Source organism: Pan paniscus, chromosome 6 (genome assembly GCF_029289425.2).
Source record: "Pan paniscus chromosome 6, NHGRI_mPanPan1-v2.0_pri, whole genome shotgun sequence".
NCBI lineage: Eukaryota > Metazoa > Chordata > Mammalia > Primates > Hominidae > Pan > Pan paniscus.
Window position 1 is genome coordinate 5,089,892 of NC_073255.2, and position 18,510 is coordinate 5,108,401.

At 59.9% G+C, this 18,510-nt stretch overlaps 2 protein-coding genes across 4 annotated transcripts in view; one reads left to right on the top strand and one right to left on the bottom strand.

Moving 5' to 3' along the window:
- Nucleotides 1-668: 668 nt before the first annotated feature.
- On the bottom strand, nucleotides 669-7,327 carry LOC117980854 (collagen alpha-1(I) chain-like). The gene is made up of 3 exons (XM_063606153.1): nucleotides 7,176-7,327; nucleotides 3,783-7,101; nucleotides 669-2,872 (listed from the first exon to the last, which is right to left on the bottom strand). Exons 1-2 carry the CDS (start codon nucleotides 7,325-7,327, stop codon nucleotides 6,075-6,077), a joined length of 1,179 nt encoding a protein of 392 aa, XP_063462223.1. The 3' UTR covers nucleotides 669-2,872; nucleotides 3,783-6,074.
- FAM20C (FAM20C golgi associated secretory pathway kinase) overlaps nucleotides 7,097-18,510 on the top strand; it is an 84,460-nt gene continuing 73,046 nt past the window's right edge. For all 3 annotated transcript variants that reach the window (XM_034963407.3, XM_063606161.1, XM_008973180.4), the window contains exons 1-2: nucleotides 7,097-7,930; nucleotides 9,652-9,830. In XM_034963407.3, the coding sequence (XP_034819298.1) occupies nucleotides 7,326-7,930; nucleotides 9,652-9,830 (784 nt within the window). In that variant the 5' untranslated portion in view covers nucleotides 7,097-7,325. The remainder of the gene's footprint in view (nucleotides 7,931-9,651; nucleotides 9,831-18,510) is intronic.

Below are 18,510 nucleotides of genomic sequence, written 5' to 3' on the forward strand. Positions count from 1 at the left end.
TTCATATAACTAATATGTAGGCCTGGAAGTCTGGTCATTGCTGTAAGTAGTTTCTTGGTAGAGAACTAAGAATTCTATGTTTGAGGGGCCATAGGGGCCACATCTGACCCACTTCCTTCTAACTAATTTTTGTTTTTTTTGAGACAGAGTTTCTCTCTTGTTGCCCAGGCTGGAGTGCAATGGCGTGATCTTGGCTCACTGCAACCTCCACCTCCCAGGTTCAAGCGATTCTCCCGCCTCTGCCTCCCGAGTAGCTGGGATTACAGGCATGCGCCACCATACCCGGCTAATTTTTGTATTTTTAGTAGAGACGGGGTTTCTCCATGTTGGTCAGGCTGGTCTCGAACTCCTGACCTCTGGTGATCCACCTGCCTCGGCCTCCCAAAGCGCTGGGATTACAGGCGTGAGCCACCGCACCCGGCCCAGGTAGAAATATTTTTAAAGCCAGCTTTTGTTCATTATACCACACTGTGTCTACGAACAATCTGTAGACTGTGTGCTCGTGTGCCTGCGCACTGGTGTGTGTGTGCGGACGCCGTGAACAGGCTCTAGATTATCTGCCTTTTGGAATTTCCTGACATCGTGTGACCATCAGAACATGATCAGTGTTGCGAATGCTCCATGCGTAACGGACTGTGAGTCCTGTGTTTGAGGGATACAAAATAAAGTCAAGCTTTTACATTGTTTTATTCTTGTGTTTTCGGCTTCTTGATCTGTTGCTTTTAATGAAAACAAGTGAGTTCTATTTTCAAAGACCCTCAGACGGTGGGTGGGGAACGGATAGCCCAGGAGTCCAGCGCTGGGGCGGACTGGCCGGCCGGCCAGCAACAGCAGCCGGAGGGACCACCACGACCCTCCCCAGCCACCCCGCGTCCCTCGAACCCAGCCCAGCAGATGCAGAGCTCACATTTTCTCCTGTTAGCGGCTCTCCCGGCTCCCCTGTGAGCCCCGATAGCCAGGCCCATTGACCGTCAGCACCCGCAGCCAAGCGGGAGGCCTGGGGAGGAAGGAATATTGTCCCCTTCTGGCTTTGCCGGCCAGGATTAGAATTGCACGCGGGCGCAGCATCTGGCGCCCGCTGGACGCTCAGTAAGGACAAGACGGCTCTCCTCCTCCTGCCACCCAGAGCCCCAGCCTCCTCCCAGCCCCCCCAGGCTCCCAGAATAGCCTACGGCCAGAGCTGGCCTGTGGTAAACAGCTCGGAGCCTCCGGGCAGGTCTTGGATGAGTAACCCTCAGCAAAACATCGTGGGATCCAGAAAGGTGCAGGTGCCAGGCCTGAGCTGGGTGGGCCCCTCCAGCACCCCCACCTGGACCCTCCGCTGAGCCACTCCAGGCCAACGCATGGGTGGAGGTGCAGGGGGAAAGCCAGCTCTTGGGCTGCGGTGCCCGCCTCTGCCCCACCCCAGGAGGCTGGGACGTCCCCGATCTGTGTGGGAAAGAAAACCCGTCATCCTGTTGCTGATGGGGCCTCAGCGAGTCGTGGGGGGCCCCTGGGAGGAGGTGGGAGGCACGTAAAGCTCCATCTGCTCGTGGACTGCACACCCCCTGGCCACAGCTCCCAGGAGGGCTTTCTCCTCCACGCCATCACGCACCCCAAACTTTATGGCCCAGCATCCCTTTCCCACCCTTGTCCATACATCGCGGTGCCCCCTTCACAGATGAGCATTGCATGAGTTCCTTCAGTTCTGTTCCAATATCCCCTGCGCAGCCATGCAGACAGGCTTCCTTCTTTCCCCTTCTTGCACGAGCGACACGGCTCTACGCGTCCTCTTACACCTCGCTACTTACGCACGGCGGCCTCTTTCTCCTGGGAAGATCAGTGGCGGCTCCAGCCAGGCCAGCTGGCAGCTCAGGGCTCAGGCGCTGGCTCATCTGAGGAGCCCTGGGCTCCAACCAGCTGCTGGGCAATGCTGGGACGACAACCTCTCCTGTCCTAAAGGGCAGGAGGTACTGCGGCTTCTTCCCCTGCCACAGTCCCAGGGACCTGACGGGGACACTCAGAGACTCTGTCTCTGCCTCCTATGCGGGGTCATGCTCTGCCTGGAAAGCGCCTCCTTCCTTCCTGGCCCATTGGGAAATCGCAGTGTGTCCTCTGGCCGGTCCCAGCACCCCCGGGTGGGACCCCAGCGACCCTGCATCCCCCCACTGCAGCCCTGTCTCCCTCCTCCTGGCAGGGCAGCTGCCAAGCCTTGCCCAGTCCAGGTCTCCCCAGGCAGGATCCCTTGGGGGAAACCTGAGGAGGCAGCTGTTCCCCCTACTCCCAGAGTGTCCTCAGAGAACCCCTTCCAGACCCCAAGCTCCAGAGCTCGGCCTCAGGTTCCCTTGCTCGGGTCTGGGAACTGGAAGTCGGTCCCGCTCCCCTCCCCGGCCTCTGCCCCATTTTTCTGTCCGCTTCCACGTAGAGCAGACCAGAATATGCCACCCCAAAATATGCCTCTTTGGCATAAGCATTATTTTGAGCTGCTTATTTTGAGAAACTGCAACCACAGGAGAAATTCTGAAAACAAGAGTGGAAGCTGCTGTTCTGTGAGAGAAAGTCACATCCGTACAGGCATCTGCGCTCACCAGGGTGCCCCCTCTCTGGGCCAGAAGGCCGGCTGTAAGTCACCGGAGACGCTCATCCACGGAGAAGGCCTGACCCCAGTTTGGGGTAATTTCTTGGGCCCCTCCCCACACACTCTTTCTCTTTGTTTCCGTCGAACGTGGTCTTTAAGGCTGAGCTCCAAGCCACGTCTTTGAGACATAGCCTGTCCCCTGAGTCCGTCCCTTGCAGACCAAGGTATACATGCTATTAAGCTTCTGTTTTTCTCTTGTTATCTGTCTTTTCCACCTTGCAGCAGGAAGCTTCCCCCAGGAATCCACGCCCTCACCTGCACCAAGACTTTCAATTAAGAGCAGCAGTGCCCTCCTGGTGTCTGGTGGTGCCAGGGGGCAGGCCTGGTCCTCAGGCCTGGGGTCTTCTGTCCCCCCTTATCCTGGGGAGCCCATCTGCCCCCCTCATTCCTGGGAAGCCCGTCTGCCCCCCTCATTCCTGGGGAGCCCATCTGCCCCCCTCATTCCTGGGGAGCCTGTCTGCCCCCCTCATTCCTGGGGGACCCGTCTTTCCCCCCTCATTACTGGGGAGCCCACCTGCCCCACTCATTCCTGGGGGGCCCGTCTGCCCCCCTCATTCCTGGGGATCCCATCTGTCCCCCTCATTCCTGGGGGGCCCGTCTGTCCCAGGGCTTTGCATACTGAGGCCTCGCAATCCACAAGCTTTCCTAATTCCCAGCTCATCCACATGACAACAGCCCTTCCCCGGGGGCTCTGGCCGGACCCCCCTTCGTCCTCACCACACAGCTGCTCTCCCTGCCCCGCCCTCAGCCCTCCTTAGACCCATCGACCCGGCCCCTAGGTGAGCCTCTCCCCACCCAAGACCCAGTGTCGTCCCTCTGTCCCCAGCCTTCCCACGGCCCCCTCACTCAGGACGCAGCCCACAGCCTGGCCCCACCTGCAGACCTTACAGAGGCCACTTAGCCCCTCACACAATGCCCACCTCACAGGCCTTCTCTCCCCGCAGAGGGTCAGATATGCCCCTGCCCCAGCCTTGGCATTTCCACCCCGCAGGCCTCCAAGGGGCTGAGCCCTCAGGTACCAGCTTCTGAGCAAAGCCATGCCTGGAGGCCTTCCCGGACCACGTGGTCTAAGACAGCAAAATCCCCTCACACCCAGAGCAGGCAGCCCTCCCTGCCCGGGCCGTCTTATTTTCCTATGTCATTCCTGTCACCACCTGGCGCTCACCTTGGCTAACTGGAGCTCCAGCCCCTTCGGACGAAAAGAGCTCTCAGAGACCCTCCCTGGTCTCTGATGGGGCTGTGTGTCCTCTCCAGGTGCCCTCCCCGACAGCCAGCCCCTCCGCCTCTGCACAAGCGAGGGCCCAGGGAGGCTCAGGGCCTGTGTGGCTGTGTGTGTGTCTCTATGTGTCTGTGTGTCAGTGTGTTTCTGTGTATCTATGTGTGCATGTGAATGTGTATCTGTCCATGTATCTGTGTATATCTGTGTCTATGTGTGTGTGTGTATGTCTGTGTCTGTGTGTATATCTGCGTCTGTGTGTATATATGTGTGTCTGTGTGTATATGTGTCTGTGTACCTGTGTCTTTGTATGTCTATGTGTGTATTGGTGTGTATCTGTGTGTGTCTATATATCTGTGTCTGAGTGTATCATCTGTGTCCACGTGTGTGTATCTGTGTGTGTCTATATATCTGTATCTGTGTGTATCTATGTGTGCATCTGTGTGTGTCTGTTTTCTCTTTGTTTTCATGGTGTCCACGGATGGGCCGACTGAACCACCAAATTCCTCCTCAGAGCCCAGTAAAGGCACCAGGCGGAAGGGTCTGGCGGAGGGCTGGCCACTGTCTCCTCACTCCTCAGCGGGGTCCTGTCTTCCGACTTTTGTCTCGCGCCGCCGCAGCCTGTGGACTCCTGGTCCCTCCTCTGAGAGCCTGCACTGTGCCTGGCCCCGGGCGGAACGTTGAACGAGGCTCCTGTCTTAACTCGACTGCTTGTGCTTTGGGGAGATAAACAATAAACAGGAGCAGAAGAAAGTGTCTTCAGACCACAGCGGGTGCTGTTGGGAAAACAGTGGCGGGGCAGGGATGGGGGCGCTTCTGAAGGACCTGGCGAGGTAGAGGCCACTGTTCTAAGAGGCAACAGACGAGATGAACCAGGACCCTCTGCGAGGGAGGGAGGCGTCCAGGGGTGCACACGGGTCCAGATAGCTGCCGGGCTCCCAAAAACCACTCTGGGGGTGAGGATGGGAGGGGAGAGGAGGGGGGGTCCAGATAGCAGCCGGGCTCCCAAAAACCACTCTGGGGGTGAGGATGGGAGGGGAGAGGAGTGGGGGGGCAGGAGGCAAGTGAAAGTAAGTGCCCAGGGAACCTCCATGAGGCCCCCCACACTGGATAATAGTGTCCCATGGGGTCTGCTCAGCCCCATGTCTGCCCCGAGACACTAGCCACAGCTCTGCGTCGAGGTCCTGCAGACCACGGGAGAGATGGGGGGGGCAGGAGCCTATAGAACTCCAAGTCCAAGGGTACCCTTGCTGGGAGAACACAGGCCAAGACCTTCCTTCCTGCCACAGGCTTCTGTCCCTGCTGTCTGCTCCCCCAGGACTCCCCCCACACCCGGGATCTTCCTGCTCACCCTCCTTGGCCTCTCTCAGTGACCCCGTCTACACACAGATGTGCTGTCCATGTGAGTGGAAGGAAGGAAGGATGCAGTCCACTCACAGGGGTGAAGCTGTCTCCTGAGGGGGCAGCCCACCTCCAGGTCACACCGCCCCACCCAACACAGCCTCCAGTCCAGCTCCAGGTGGGCCGCACCCAGCCCTTCACTCACTTCAAATGGCCCAAGACGCATGGATTCCACTGGCCAGCCGGACTGGAACAACTTCTCCCCTTATAAGTATCTAGTGGGTGCCCACGGAATGCCAGGCAATGGGCCAGGCTCAGAGATGAGTGATTCCTCAGGAACAATGGGCTCAACGCCCTTAATTCACATCAGAGGAAACTGAGGCTCACAGAGGGCAGGGAGGGCCCTGGTAACACAGCCAGCTGGTGAAAGTAAGAGTGGGGGCCCAGGCCCTGCTCCCAGCCCACCCGCCTGGGCTTGCTGGCGAGGCTGCTGGCCCAGGCAGTCTGGGCACTGGGGAAGCAGCCGGCTTGAGGCGCAGGGGATGTGGCCTCCTCCCACACACTTACCTCCCTGACTACATCTTAGGCTGACATCCACATTAACTCATATTCCCTACTGGGAGCTGCACGGCCAGAAGCTGCTGGTTGCAGAAGCCACCAGCTGGTTGTACAAGCACCGCTCCCCTGGTTGTGGGTGACAGATGAGATGCACTCACGTGAACACACATGCATGGGCGCACACACACACACAGGCATACATACGCACACGCACATCCACACACACACGCGCACACACACGCACACGCCTGCACTCACACACCCCCGTCGGCCCCAAGCAGGAAGGCGCCCCCAGCACACCAGCCCCTCTCAGCGCCCCCAGCGGGCCCGGCGCCTGGAGGGTTAAGGCGGGCGCGTCCCGCGGGTGGGCGGGGGGGGTGGGACCGGTGCCGGGAGCTCCGCGGCCCTGGCGTCCCCTGGGTCCAGGCCCAGTCGCTCCTTGGGCCTCTCTCGCGGGGCCGCCTCCGCCTCCTCCTTGCCGAGACGGGCGTGGGGCACGGGGTCGCCGCCCGGCGGGGAGCTCATCCGGCGGCGCAGACGCCCCGCGGCTCCGGGGAGGGACTTGGCCTGGGCCCCGGCCCCGCGCTCCTCTGGGGAGGAGCCGAGAGGCTGCAGCTGGCGGCGGCGGCGGCCCCGGGCGGGAGGGGGTCCCAGGAAGCGGCCAGGCCGGAGCCCCCCACTCGGCCGCAGCTGCTGGCCTGGCCAGAACCGAGCGCGCCCTCCCGGTCTCCGCCGCTTCCCTCTGCAAACCGCGGGCAGGAGGAGCCCTCTCCTTAGCGGGCCCGGAGCTGCAGAGGCGTCGCGGGGCGCGGCCGAGGGGAGGGGGAAGGACAGCGGCAGCGCAGCCGGCCCGGGCCCAGCCGTGACTCGTGGGGCGGCGGCTCCGCCAATCTGTGGGCGCTGACGCGGGGGGCGGCTCCGCGGCGCTCGATATCTGCCCGCCCGGGGCGCGGGGCGCCGAGAGGCTCGGCCAGGCGGGAGCTGCGCTCGGGGCGGCCGCTGCACCTGCCCGGGACCCCGCCGGCCGCTCCCCGCGCCCACCCCTTCCGCCCTTCGCACCCCCCCTTCCCCCCAGCCCCGGTCTCCCGGGCGCGGCGTGAGAGCAGAGCCCAGCCCGGAGGAGCCGCCCCTTCCCCGCCCGCCCGCCCGCCCGGCGCCTGGAGAGGAGCGCGCTGAGGATCGGGTCGCCTGCGGCCGCCGCCACCGCCCAGGCCCGTCGCGCCCCGGCCGGGATGGACCCACACGCCCGATGAGCCCCGCGCCGGCGGCTGCGAGCGCCGAGCCTCCCCCTGCTGCGGCCCCAGCCGCCCCCCGCGCGCCCGGCTCCGCGGACCAGGACCCCTGGGCTCCCCGGCTGAGGGCGCGGCCGCTCCGGAGAGGCCGAGCGGGGACGGGCCCGAGATGGCGCGGGGACCCAGCGCTTTGGCGGCGGGCGCCCTGCACGCGGCCCGGGCCCGGGGACAGCCCCGGAGCTGGTAGCCGCCCGGCACCGATGGACCTTGACCCGCGAGGCGGCGCCGCGCTCGTGCCCAGCTGCAGCTAGAGGGGCGCGCGGGCAGAACGCGCTCCAGGCCCGGGCCGGCCCGCGCGGCCATGAAGATGATCCTGGTGCGCCGGTTCCGCGTGCTCATCCTGATGGTGTTCCTGGTGGCCTGCGCGCTGCACATCGCCCTGGACCTGCTGCCCAGGCTGGAGCGACGCGGCGCGCGGCCCTCGGGGGAGCCCGGCTGTTCGTGCGCGCAGCCCGCCGCCGAGGTGGCCGCGCCCGGCTGGGCCCAGGTTCGGGGCCGCCCCGGGGAGCCCCCGGCCGCCTCCTCCGCCGCCGGCGACGCGGGCTGGCCCAACAAGCACACGCTCCGCATCCTGCAGGACTTCAGCTCCGACCCCTCCTCCAACCTCTCGTCCCACTCGCTGGAGAAACTGCCGCCGGCGGCCGAGCCGGCCGAGCGCGCCTTGCGGGGGCGGGATCCCGGCGCCCTAAGACCCCACGACCCCGCGCACCGGCCGCTGCTGCGAGACCCCGGCCCGCGTCGGTCCGAGTCGCCCCCCGGCCCCGGCGGAGACGCCTCCCTCCTGGCCAGGCTGTTCGAGCACCCGCTGTACCGGGTGGCGGTTCCGCCGCTCACGGAGGAGGACGGCCTGTTCACTGTGAACAGCGACACCAGGCTCAGCCCCAAAGCGGCGGAGAACCCGGGCTGGTGAGTGGGGGCTGGCAGGTGCCCACCCCCAAGGGAGCCGTGAGCCCAAGGCATGGTGTAGAGAGGTTCAGGGGCCCCAAAGGGCCGCCCCCATGGAAGAGGCCGGGCAGGGAGTGTGGTGCGGGAGGGCACTGCCTTTGTCTCCAGAATAACCTCCTCCTTGGGAGGGGCTGCCGGCTGGTCCGGGAGCTGTGCCCTGTGGCTGCTGGTGAGGAAGCCAGACCCTGCGCCCTTTAGAAGCGAGTCCTGGCCAGCCGTGGCCACCAGCTTGGGAAATGGGGTCAGGCAATGAATGAATGAGTTGGTGAGGGAAGGAGCCAGGCTGCCGCTGGGCTTTCAGACACTTGGCGAGGGTGCTCTGGGTGGGCACCTTGGAGAAGGTCTGGATGTGCCTATTGAGTCTTTTAAACCCAGTGGCTGGAGCAGAATTATCAGAGGGGCTTGCTGGCAGCCGTGAGGTGCAACAAGGCGGCCCAGCCAGCAAGGGCGGTGGGTGTGCTGGCTGCAGAGAGATGATGGCTCGATAAAGGGCGAGAAGCCACGCCAGGAACCTCTCTTTAAACTGTCCTGGCTAAGCCCTTTCCCCACCCCCCGGCCCCTCCCTCCGCCACACAGATCAAAACAAGCAGATGCTACACCGAAGCAGTGGAACATTAACCACGGCAAGGCCAGAATAAGTAACTACCTGCCGAAGGTTACCCCAGCAGCAGAGGGGGAGACCAGCCTTCCAAAAGATCTGGTTGAAAGTCCCTTCTTCCCTGAAATGTCCAGGCCCAGTGTCTTCTGTCTAAACACACTGGCTGTTTGGAAGCCTCTGAGCCTTGCCTGCTGGTCAGGTTCAAGGAAATGCTTGGAAATTTGAGAACCAGAGCATTGGCCTGGGCTGTGGCTCTCGGCAGGGAGAGACGGCCGCCCAGAGCAGCGAGTGGCCAGGAAGTGTATCCTAGCCCGCCCCCCATGTCCACTGCAGGCCAGAGCTTGGGCAGAAAGCACCTCAGCTTTAGGTGAATTCGAGCTAGGACAAGTTCCGCGTTTCCCTCCAGCCCAGCAGGCAGACGGAGGGTCTGTCCTTCCTCCAGAACGGTCCCTTGACCCCAGAGATGTGAGGACAGGCCGCGTGGGCGGCGGGTCCTCCATGGGAGCCTGGGCTGGAGAGAGTGCTGCCTCCTTCCTCTCTCCCCACGCAAGGCTGCTCTCATTAAAATCAAATTTAGCCTCTTGCATCATTGTGCCCCTGGTTGTTGGAACAAAAGCAGAGAGCTGGGGAAGGTTCCTGACAGACTGGGCGTGTCTGTGAGTTTCATGCAGCCTGTGGTCAATGGTAGGTTCCCCCCTCTACTCCAGGGGAGGGCCACAGCCCCTCGCACCCTCAGCTGAGGTCATGGTTGGGCCATTTCGGTGACCCTGGGACAGACGTGGCGGGGACGGCAGGGCAGCGCTGACGCCCTGGAATTAGTTTTGCTGTAGTTAGAGCTGTCTGTGGCGTCTCCAGAGGGTGAGTAAGAATTACAGGCCTTTCACGGTGTTATTAGTTGGCAGCCAAGCGGCCACAGAAGAAAGCGCAGACGTTGCAGGGCCCTCTTTAAGCAGAGGCGCCTTCAACACATCTGCACTTGCTTGAACCCAAAGTTAAAAACCTTGGCGTCGGTGCCCTCTCCCTGTCATCCGGCTCAGGGGCCTGTTGTTTCCGTGCTGATGTTCGTCCTCGCTGCTCCCTGCAGGCCGCATGCGGGTGCTGAAGGTGCAGAATTCCCCTCCCCCGGGGAGGCGGCCGTGGACTCCTATCCCAACTGGCTCAAGTTCCACATTGGTATCAACCGGTACGAGCTGTACTCCAGACACAACCCGGCCATCGAGGCCCTGCTGCACGACCTCAGCTCCCAGAGGATCACCAGCGTGGGTAGGTGTCCTTGGGTGCACTCAGGGCCGTCTGTGTGCCGGCTGCGTGGCGTCAGGGCTGCCGGGGCAGGCTGTGCGTTAGAGAGGTCTGGGAGGCCATTGCTCATTACGGCAGCGTCACCTCCTGCAGCGATCTGCACGGGCAGCGAGGAGGGACAGAGGGCTCGCGTCTCGTGTGCTCTCACACTGGACGTGCTCCTGATCTGCCGCACGATGAGCGGGTAGACGCCTGGACAGCCAGTCCACTGCGCTCTGCGTCCTCACCTGGGTGGTCCCGGGGGTGCCAACTGGATGACAGAGTCCTTCCCTCCTGGGGTAGAGGAATAGACGGGTATCTTTGGCAGCGGTGACCCCTCCACCGGAAGCGTGTGCATGGAACTCTCCTGCTTTTCTGCACACGACCCTGGCTGGGTGGGGAGACAGCCATGAGCCTGCTTCTTGTGGTTTTGAAGCCGTCCTTCGTCAGACCTCAGCAAGGCACTGTGCAGTTTCATACTGAGGAGACATAGGCAGGGCTCAGGACGGAGGCCTGGGCCTCCCGGATGGAGGAGTTTGAAGGCAACATCTCCAGGTACTTTGGGATCTGCTGAATTGGACAAAAAAGGGCATCCAGTTGCTGATTTCAGGAAAATATGCCACTGCAGCTTCTGAGCGTGGAGGTTTGGTGCCATTGTTCTCAGCTTGTAGGCGATTGTTTGTGAAGGTCCCATTTGTCACCAGTGCTTGGAGAGGTAGTGAGGGCGGGGCTGAGGCCCTTTAGTGGGAGCAGCTGCTCCCCGGGGATTGCAGGGAGTGGGCCTGGGTGCACACAGCTGTGGGCAGGTGCAGAGGCCATGACAGCCTGAAGGCAGGGCTTTCTTTGCGCTGTGTGATGAGGCCAGCAGTCCCAGGCATTAGCTTCATGTGTGTCTCAGAAGCAACCTTGGTGCTGAAAGGGTCCCAGCAGCCTGGGGTTCTGTCCAGTTGCTGACACAGGACTTAGGTGTCCCCTTTCAGGCCAGCAGGTAGGTTCTCCTGAGCTCTTCGGGGCTGTTTCTGGCTCTCTCTGCCGGGTGCTGAGTTGTTTGCTGGGCACTCACCTGGTCATGGGGAGACAGAACTTGCAGCTCTCTCCCCACCCCTTGATCAGCTCACCTCATAACAGAGATCAGCTGGACAAGCTGGGGGTCCTCTTCCCTCCATGCTGCCTGGGAGTAACCTGAACCCCTGCCCCCCTCCAGGCCCCCCTCCGTGAAAGCGCTGCCTTTCTCCTGCCCCTGCAGGGGTCTGAGGGCTTTCAGCTGTGCTGGGGAACAGTCCTGCAGACAGCCACAGCCAGAACGTCCCTTCTGCCCCTGAGAGTGAGCATGGCCATTAAGGAAATATCCGATGCATTGATCAACATGTTTGTCCATTCAGCAGATTTTACTGGCACCTCCTGCATGTCAGACCCCCTTTCTGGGTGGTGGGGAGTTGAGGATGAGTTCAGCCTCAACGAGATCTGCTGCCTCTGTGGACCTGACAGCCCCAGGAAGAGACACACAGGCACAGTGCCCGATCCTGAGGAGGAACGAGCACTTCAGAGCCGTGCACGCCAGCCAGGCCATGTGGAGAGGAGGGGGCTCCACTGGGAGGGGCTGAGGACCTTCCACGGGGTCCGTCGGGCAGCTTACCTTCCAGGTGGGTCCGTCTTGGCAGGGAGAGGAATGAGAGAGCCGTGCACACCAGCCAGGGCGTTCGGGAGGAGCAGCACTCAAGTTAGAAAGTCTCCAGTGCCGCTGTCCGTATGAGCTTCTCTCCAGCTCATTTTCCCCATCTGTCCAGCGGGGTGTCGCTGCGTGGGACCAATGCAAGGATAGGATGAGATGTGCATGTGAGCAAGCTTGTAAAATATTAACTAGCACTTTGTGCGTGGCCTTCCACAACAGTCCCCTCGTGTGCACAGGCAGGGTCTGAGCAGAGGGAGGGCTTTGTGGATTCCAAAGGCCACCAGGCCCTTGGCAGGCAACTGCAGCTTGCCACCTCCCTCACAGACTGGTCAGCTTTCCAACACCAACACTGGGGAGGTGTGGGAGTTCTGTGCCAGGAGCTCCCAGGGCAGCTTCAGGGAGAGTGCGGGGCCCCCTGGGACCTGGGGCAGCTTTGCCCACCTTAGGAGTGCTTTGTCCATCTGGACAAGCTAGGCTTGGCTCACTGCCACCCCTCTTTGGTCCAGCTGTCCCGGGGCAGTGGTGCCCAGGCTGCCTGACATTGCAGGGGTGTGGACAGAGCCCTTGCCAGGGAATCCCTACCCCAGGATTCTGGTGTGGCCTCCGCCTGGGTGTGCCCTGGTTAAGTCCTGTGCCTACTGAAGGCCTGCCCCAGCTGATCTCACTCGCTCGCCTCCTAGACCATGCTGGCCACATTGGTTCTCATCCAGTCTTCTGGGGTGGGGACCCGTCCAAGGACAGGCTGGTTGCTCAGTCATTCTGCAGGGCCAAGCAGGGCCTGCAAGGACGATGGGCAGACAGCCGCATCACCCAGGCAGGACAGCAGGATCTGGCCCAGGAGATCTGGGGGTGAATCCTGGCTCTGCCAGCCACTAGCCAGAGTGGAAGTGGGCAAATGGATTAACGCCTCCAGCACCTGGTTTCTCACCGAGAACACAGAGAAGGTTATAATCTGGACCTGGTATAATCTGGACTCTGACTTACAAATCTGAATGCCAAGCAAAACCCATTCACTAGCAAAAACTGACTCAGGCTGAACGTATTTAGGGGCAAAACCTAAATTGTCGAGGCTAGTTAAAAGTCCTGATTTTTCTCTGTTACAGTGAATAGTCACATGTTCCTCTGAGGAACAGGAGTGGGTTTAATTATGGGGTTCTGCCCTAGACCCCTGTGGCCATGCCATGATCCACACCATGCACCACGTGTGCCTTTGTCATCGAAATACCTGCAGTTCCCAAATACGTCTGGCCTCACAGGGTTGTTGGGGCTTAAATGTGCAAATACGAGTAAAGAGGTGAGAGCGGAGCCTGACAGCGCACCTGCTGGGCGGGGTCTCCAACACTGCAGCATTTTGGGGGAAGCTCTCCTACTGGGTGGGGTCTTAGTACAGCAGCAGCATTTCAAGGTGGGCTGATCCTTCTCATCTGGGGAAGCCAGGGCTGGGCAGGTGCCTGAGCCTCATGAGGGTCTCAGTCTAGATGTTGGGCCCTATTCTCCCTGCTGCCTTGGGCTTGGAGATGCTCCCAGGTGAGTTATCATTTGTGACGAGGTCTGTCTTCCTGAGGAAGCAGGGGACCCTCACCTGTGAACCAAGTGTGCCATGGGAGCTGCTCCATGTCCAGGTCCAGGTCTCCTGGTCTGCAGGGAACAGCACAAGGGGGCTGGCCTAGGCCAGGAGGATGTGCTCTGTCCTAGAAGGGGGCTGACCTGCTTGCTGACCCCGCTTGCTGCTGCCTGGCTGACCTGACTCAGCCACGGCTGTTCCGAGGGCCCTTCTGAGTACGAACTTCCAGTTGGAGGATCTGGGTGAAGACCCAGCTGCTTGAGATAGCAGCCTCTGGCTAGGCCCTTGGCGTGGCCAAGCCAATCAGGCAGGTTTAGAGCCTGGTGCCCCTAGACAGGTCCTGCAACCAAGAACAGGGGTAGCCTTCAAAGGCCAGCCCTGCCTTCCAACCACCGCTCCACAGCAAGGGAAACCAAGGCTCTTAGGGCAGGAGGCTTGTCCGAGATTAGCACCTGCGTGCTCCAGGCTCTGAGTTCTGTCCCCTCAGCTGTCCGGCCCCTGGGTGCTCACTTTAATCTCAAGTCATTCATCTTACTATTAAACGTGAGCCCAGAAATATTGTCGTAATGGAGAACGATGCCTGCGAGTCTCCAAAGCCTTCCCTCGGAATGGTTCCATTAAATCTCCCCTGCTCAGAACCACCCAATCCAATTCATGGAGCGCCACGTGGTCTACAGCACAGCTGGTTAGGGCCAGCGGAGGTTTATTTATAGCTGGGCTCCTGGCTGCCTGGTAACCGGCCATTGCCACCTTTAAAGAGTCTTGGGATATTATCTACCTCTATTCAGCTTGAAATCAGGCATGCAGTGCCTTGGGCTGGGGCTGGTGATAATTAAATTTCTATCATGCACAATTATGGATGCAAAGAATGAATGACATAATTAACTACTCTGTACTTGGAATTACTTTAAAAAATAGTCATCCCACTGGCATGTGAGGATTTGGGCAGCTTCTGGACTGAAATACAGACTTCATAATTGCTCCATCCAGATTGGGACAAAGACTGTGGTTGGGAGAACATGCCTGAACAAAGAAAAATGACTCTGCAGGACCAAAGTCCTTGACACTAATTGATCTGCCAAAAGAGGAAGAATGAGTCCAGCTAGAATCCAGGACTAACCAGCGGGTGAGCTCCAAGGAACAAAGGGCCTCCGCTGGATCAGCCCACGAGAGGGAGCTGCCTGCAGGTACCCGGGAGGGCATAGCCACCGTGTCTGTTCCTTGGGAGCAGGACTCCTTGGAAGGCAGTGCCAGCTCCAGAAAGGCCACTGTTCCCCCTCCCGCCCACCCCAGGTGGCAACGGCCCCTGCAGGTCACTGTCCCAGGGCCTCGCTTGGCCGGCCTAGAGAGAGAAAAGGGAAGATGCCCAATTAGCTGGACGCCCATGGCCCCAGGGCTGGGGGACCTTGGGTTATCCTGAAAGAAGGACAATGACCACCTGCAAAGGACGATTTCAAGTGGAGCCTGGAGGAGGCGGCAAATAGCTCAGTCCGCACTCAACTCCCTTCCCAGCCGTCTGGTGGAAGGTGAGGAGCAAAAGCTCATGCTGCTGAGGCCTGGGGCCACCCAGGCACCGGCCTCCCCGTGCTGAGCAGAGACAGCAGCCCGCTAGCTGCAGGAGTGTGCCCCGATGCGCACCTGCCGACTTTCATTCTGATGCAGACATGGTCCCCACTGGGGCAAGGCTGCAGTTTCTTTTAAAAAACAGATCTTTCAAAATAAAAGGGGCCTTGAAGAAAATCGTGGAATAAATAACAGTCTGGGGTGGAGGCGGTTCTGGCAAAAGTGTCCTGAGGGTGGTGTGTGATGGACGGGACTTTGGGCAGTGCTGATGTGGCCTTGCCTGTCACTTGAGGCCTGCAGGAGAGTCGAGGACTGGCAGACCCAGGTCCGGAGCAGGTTCAGGCTCCCAGCTCTTCCAGCCCCTTACCTCGCAGTAGGGTCCCACAGTTCTAGCCTCCTTGAAGCCAGCCCCAGGGTGTCCACTGGTGGCCAACTATGTCCTTTTCCTCAGAACCAGGTCCCTCGGTGCCCAGGGTGAGTGGGTATATGAGCCTGGGTGTGGGCACCTAGGGTCTGGGACACCCAGCAGACCTCTCTGGCTTGGAGATGTGTGGGGTGGGAAGAACAGGGTGACCTGAGCTCCCCTGGTGCCACATTCTCCACGTCTGAGCCCTCTTTGGGTGAGGCCCTACTTCCAGCACACAGAGCTGTCCCCATTCATCTTCAGGAAAAACTGACCCTTGAGGCCAGACAGTGGCTGTGAAGAGCAGGGGGACCACCTGACCGTGACCCCCAAGGACAGACGCTGGCCCTCTTCACGGACGAGATGACCAGGGCCAAAGGCGGCAACATGGGGGCCCACACTGACGGGAGCATCTCACACCTGGATGTGTTTGTGTGGTCCACAGGTCTGTAGGAGGTGGAACTGGTTAATTTAAAGTCAGGTTGGGGTTCTTGTTAGAAAGGGTTCCTGCTCCCACCAGAAACCAAGGATGAGTGGTGGCTGCACCCAGTCTCCATCCCCATGAGCACCCTGCGGGGTGTTGGTACCCCCAGCCCCGGGCCACACACCTCTTTCTTTCAGGGCCGTCTCTCCCTGTCTCTCCAGACCTGCTCTGGGTTCTTCCTTCTAGAGTTCCCAGTGGGTTGCCGGAGCTGTCTGGGGTTACGTGGCTTGCCTAAGGCCACACTGATTGGGGCCCGGCACCAAAGCCCATTAGTATTTCTGTGACAGCAGCCGTCTTTCTATGTAAGACGCTTATTTCATAAGAAACGCCAGCATCTCTTGGAGTCCTTCTGAGGAGGCAACTGCATACGAGCATCGCCTCTGTCCCGTGCTGTGACCCGGGGAGGGACCGTGGGAAAAACCCAGGGGCGTCCGAGGGTCTGGGTGGCCCCGGACTCTTCGTGCTGACGGCAACACGAAATAATGAAGGCACAGGGCACTCTGTTCGTGCATGTTAACTTGTGTAACTAGTGCACGTGAATCACATTAACTAGCCATGTTAACTAGTGACGTAGATTAATAATGATTCATCAGTATGAATGAGTCCTGTATACTGACGGATATCCGAGCGATAGGATTCTTCAGCGAGGCCGGGGAAGAAGCAGACTGTCCCCTTTGGTCTAAAGGTGGTGGGTGAAGTGGTGGGAGGTGCTCAGGGCAGGTGGCAGGAAGGGGAGAGCGTTCCAGATGGGGAGAACCTATTTGAAAGGCAGTGGACATCTTCCCGTGTGCGTAGAGAGGACGGGTGGCTGCTGGGTGGGAGTTGGGGGAATGGGGCTTGTGGACATCTTCCCGTGTGCATAGAGAGGACGGGTGGCCACCGGGCGAGATTGCACTGGGGAATGGGGCTTGTGGACATCTTCCCATGTGCATAGAGAGGACGGGTGGCCACTGGGCGAGATTGCACTGGGGAATGGGGCTTGTGGACATCTTCCCGTGTGCATAGAGAGGACGGGTGGCTGCTGGGTGGGAGTTGGGGGAATGGGGCTTGTGGACATCTTCCCCTGTGCGTAGAGAGGACGGGTGGCTGTGGGGTGGGAACTGGGGGAATGGGGGGGGCCCTGTGGACATCTTCCCATGTGCATAGAGGGGATGGGTGGCCACTGGGCGAGATTGCACTGGGGAATGGGGCTTGTGGACATCTTCCCGTGTGTATAGAGAGGATGGGTGGCTGCTGGGTGGGATTGTACTGGGGAATGGGGGGGGCCCTATGGATATCTTCCCATGTGCATAGAGAGAATGGGTGGCTGCTGGGTGGGATTGCACTGGGGAATGGGGCTTGTGGACATCTTCCCCTGTGCGTAGAGAGGACGGGTGGCTGTGGGGTGGGAACTGGGGGAATGGAGGGGGGCCCTGTGGACATCTTCCCGTGTGCATAGAGAGAATGGGTGGCTGCTGGGTGAGATTGTACTGGGGAATGGGGCTTGTGGACATCTTCCCGTGTGCATAGCGAGGACGGGTGGCCATTGGAGCAGTGCAGACGGGACCTGTTTCCAGAAGAAGGACTGAACTGACCAGATTTGCATGATATGTTTTTATTGCACTGGGAATTGGGGCCTAGAGGCCCACTGGGGTTTGATTGTGCTGTTGGTTTGATGATGGCCTGGATTTTGGGGGAAGGGCAGGTATAGAGGGAGATGGAGGGAAGGTGGTAGGTGGGAGAGGGCTTAGCAGGTGAGTCTCTGAGACTTGTCCACGGTGTGGGGTGACTTTGGGGTCTGTGCCAGGATGCCCCCACCTCAGCCGGCTTCATGGGCATCAGAGGGATTAGCTCTCAGTGGGTCCCTCCCCAGGCTGGGGTTGGGCAGGCTCTGACTGATCCCTGTCCACTGGAGGCACGGGAGGCTGCATCTGGGAGGGCGTCTCCGTCAGTCCCGTCCCCAGGGCCTGTGCCCACACGCCTGGGCTTCTCCCACCAATGAGGTGAGCTTTCCAAGCGTCGTGAACTTTGGTCTATCTTCAAGAAAACCCAAAATTGCACCTTTTTTTCAAGGCCTGACCTGTGTCCTGGCTCTGCCACCTGCTGGCCCTTTCCTGGGTGGGAGGGCAGGGGTGACCCGTTCAGTGACAGGAGGGTGGGCGTCTGTACCTGCCACCCATCCCGATGAGCACCGAAGGCCTGAGACGCAGGGCAGCTTGTGTGTCGGTCTTTGCAGGGAGACTGTATCTGATTTTAGAGCAGAATTCCAAATGTCTTTAAGCAGAAGACCCACTTGGTAGACTGAGTGGCGGGCCCACGGTCCACAGGAAGCCGAGTCCTCAGTCGCTGTGAGATCTTCATGCCTTTAATTTCTAATTGTTTATTTGCTCCATGGGGAGGAGCTGGCCTCATAGCTGAGCACAGGGGCCAGGGAGACAGGACCTGCTTCCAGAAGAAGAAGGACTGAACTGACCAGATTTGGATAATATGTTGTTATTTTACAAACCGGGATTACAAGCCCTGGAAGGAGCTGATGAGCTGTCGCACCTGAGCCAGGAAGGAACTGTTAAATCCTGTGACCCCAGTTACTAGTGGAAATGGGAGCATCAAATGGGGCTTAATCCGGCCACTAATTTTCTCATCATCACTTCGTTATTATCTTACTAAAAAATGTAGTCACTATTCATTGCAGAAACTTAGAAAGCACAGTTAAGGAAAAAACAGAAAACTAAAGTCAACCACGGTTTTACTTTTGGGAGAAAACTACCAAGCTTCAGGCGCCCATCCGTGCATCCCAGGTTAAAAATCCGTGCAGTGTATTCAGAAGAAAATGGTTATGGAGTCTAAGTTTTTAATAGGCTGCTTTGCTTACTGGTAAAATCATACGCTGTTTGCTGTCATTGAAAACCCCCTGGTGCCCGGTGAGAAGCCGGGATGGAGCCCGTTTACGGAGCCTCGAGCTGCTGGCCCGCCTGAGGCTGGCGTTCAGGTTCTGTGCAG

Bases quoted from the DNA above. Each gene is read 5' to 3' on its own strand.
- LOC117980854 (XM_063606153.1), bottom strand. From the start codon at position 7,327: ATGGCCGCGCGGGCCGGCCCGGGCCTGGAGCGCGTTCTGCCCGCGCGC. The intron at 7,102-7,175 runs GTGCAGGGCGCC...GCCTCTCCGGAG, and splicing joins TGTCCCCGGGCCCGGGCCGC to CGGCCGCGCCCTCAGCCGGG.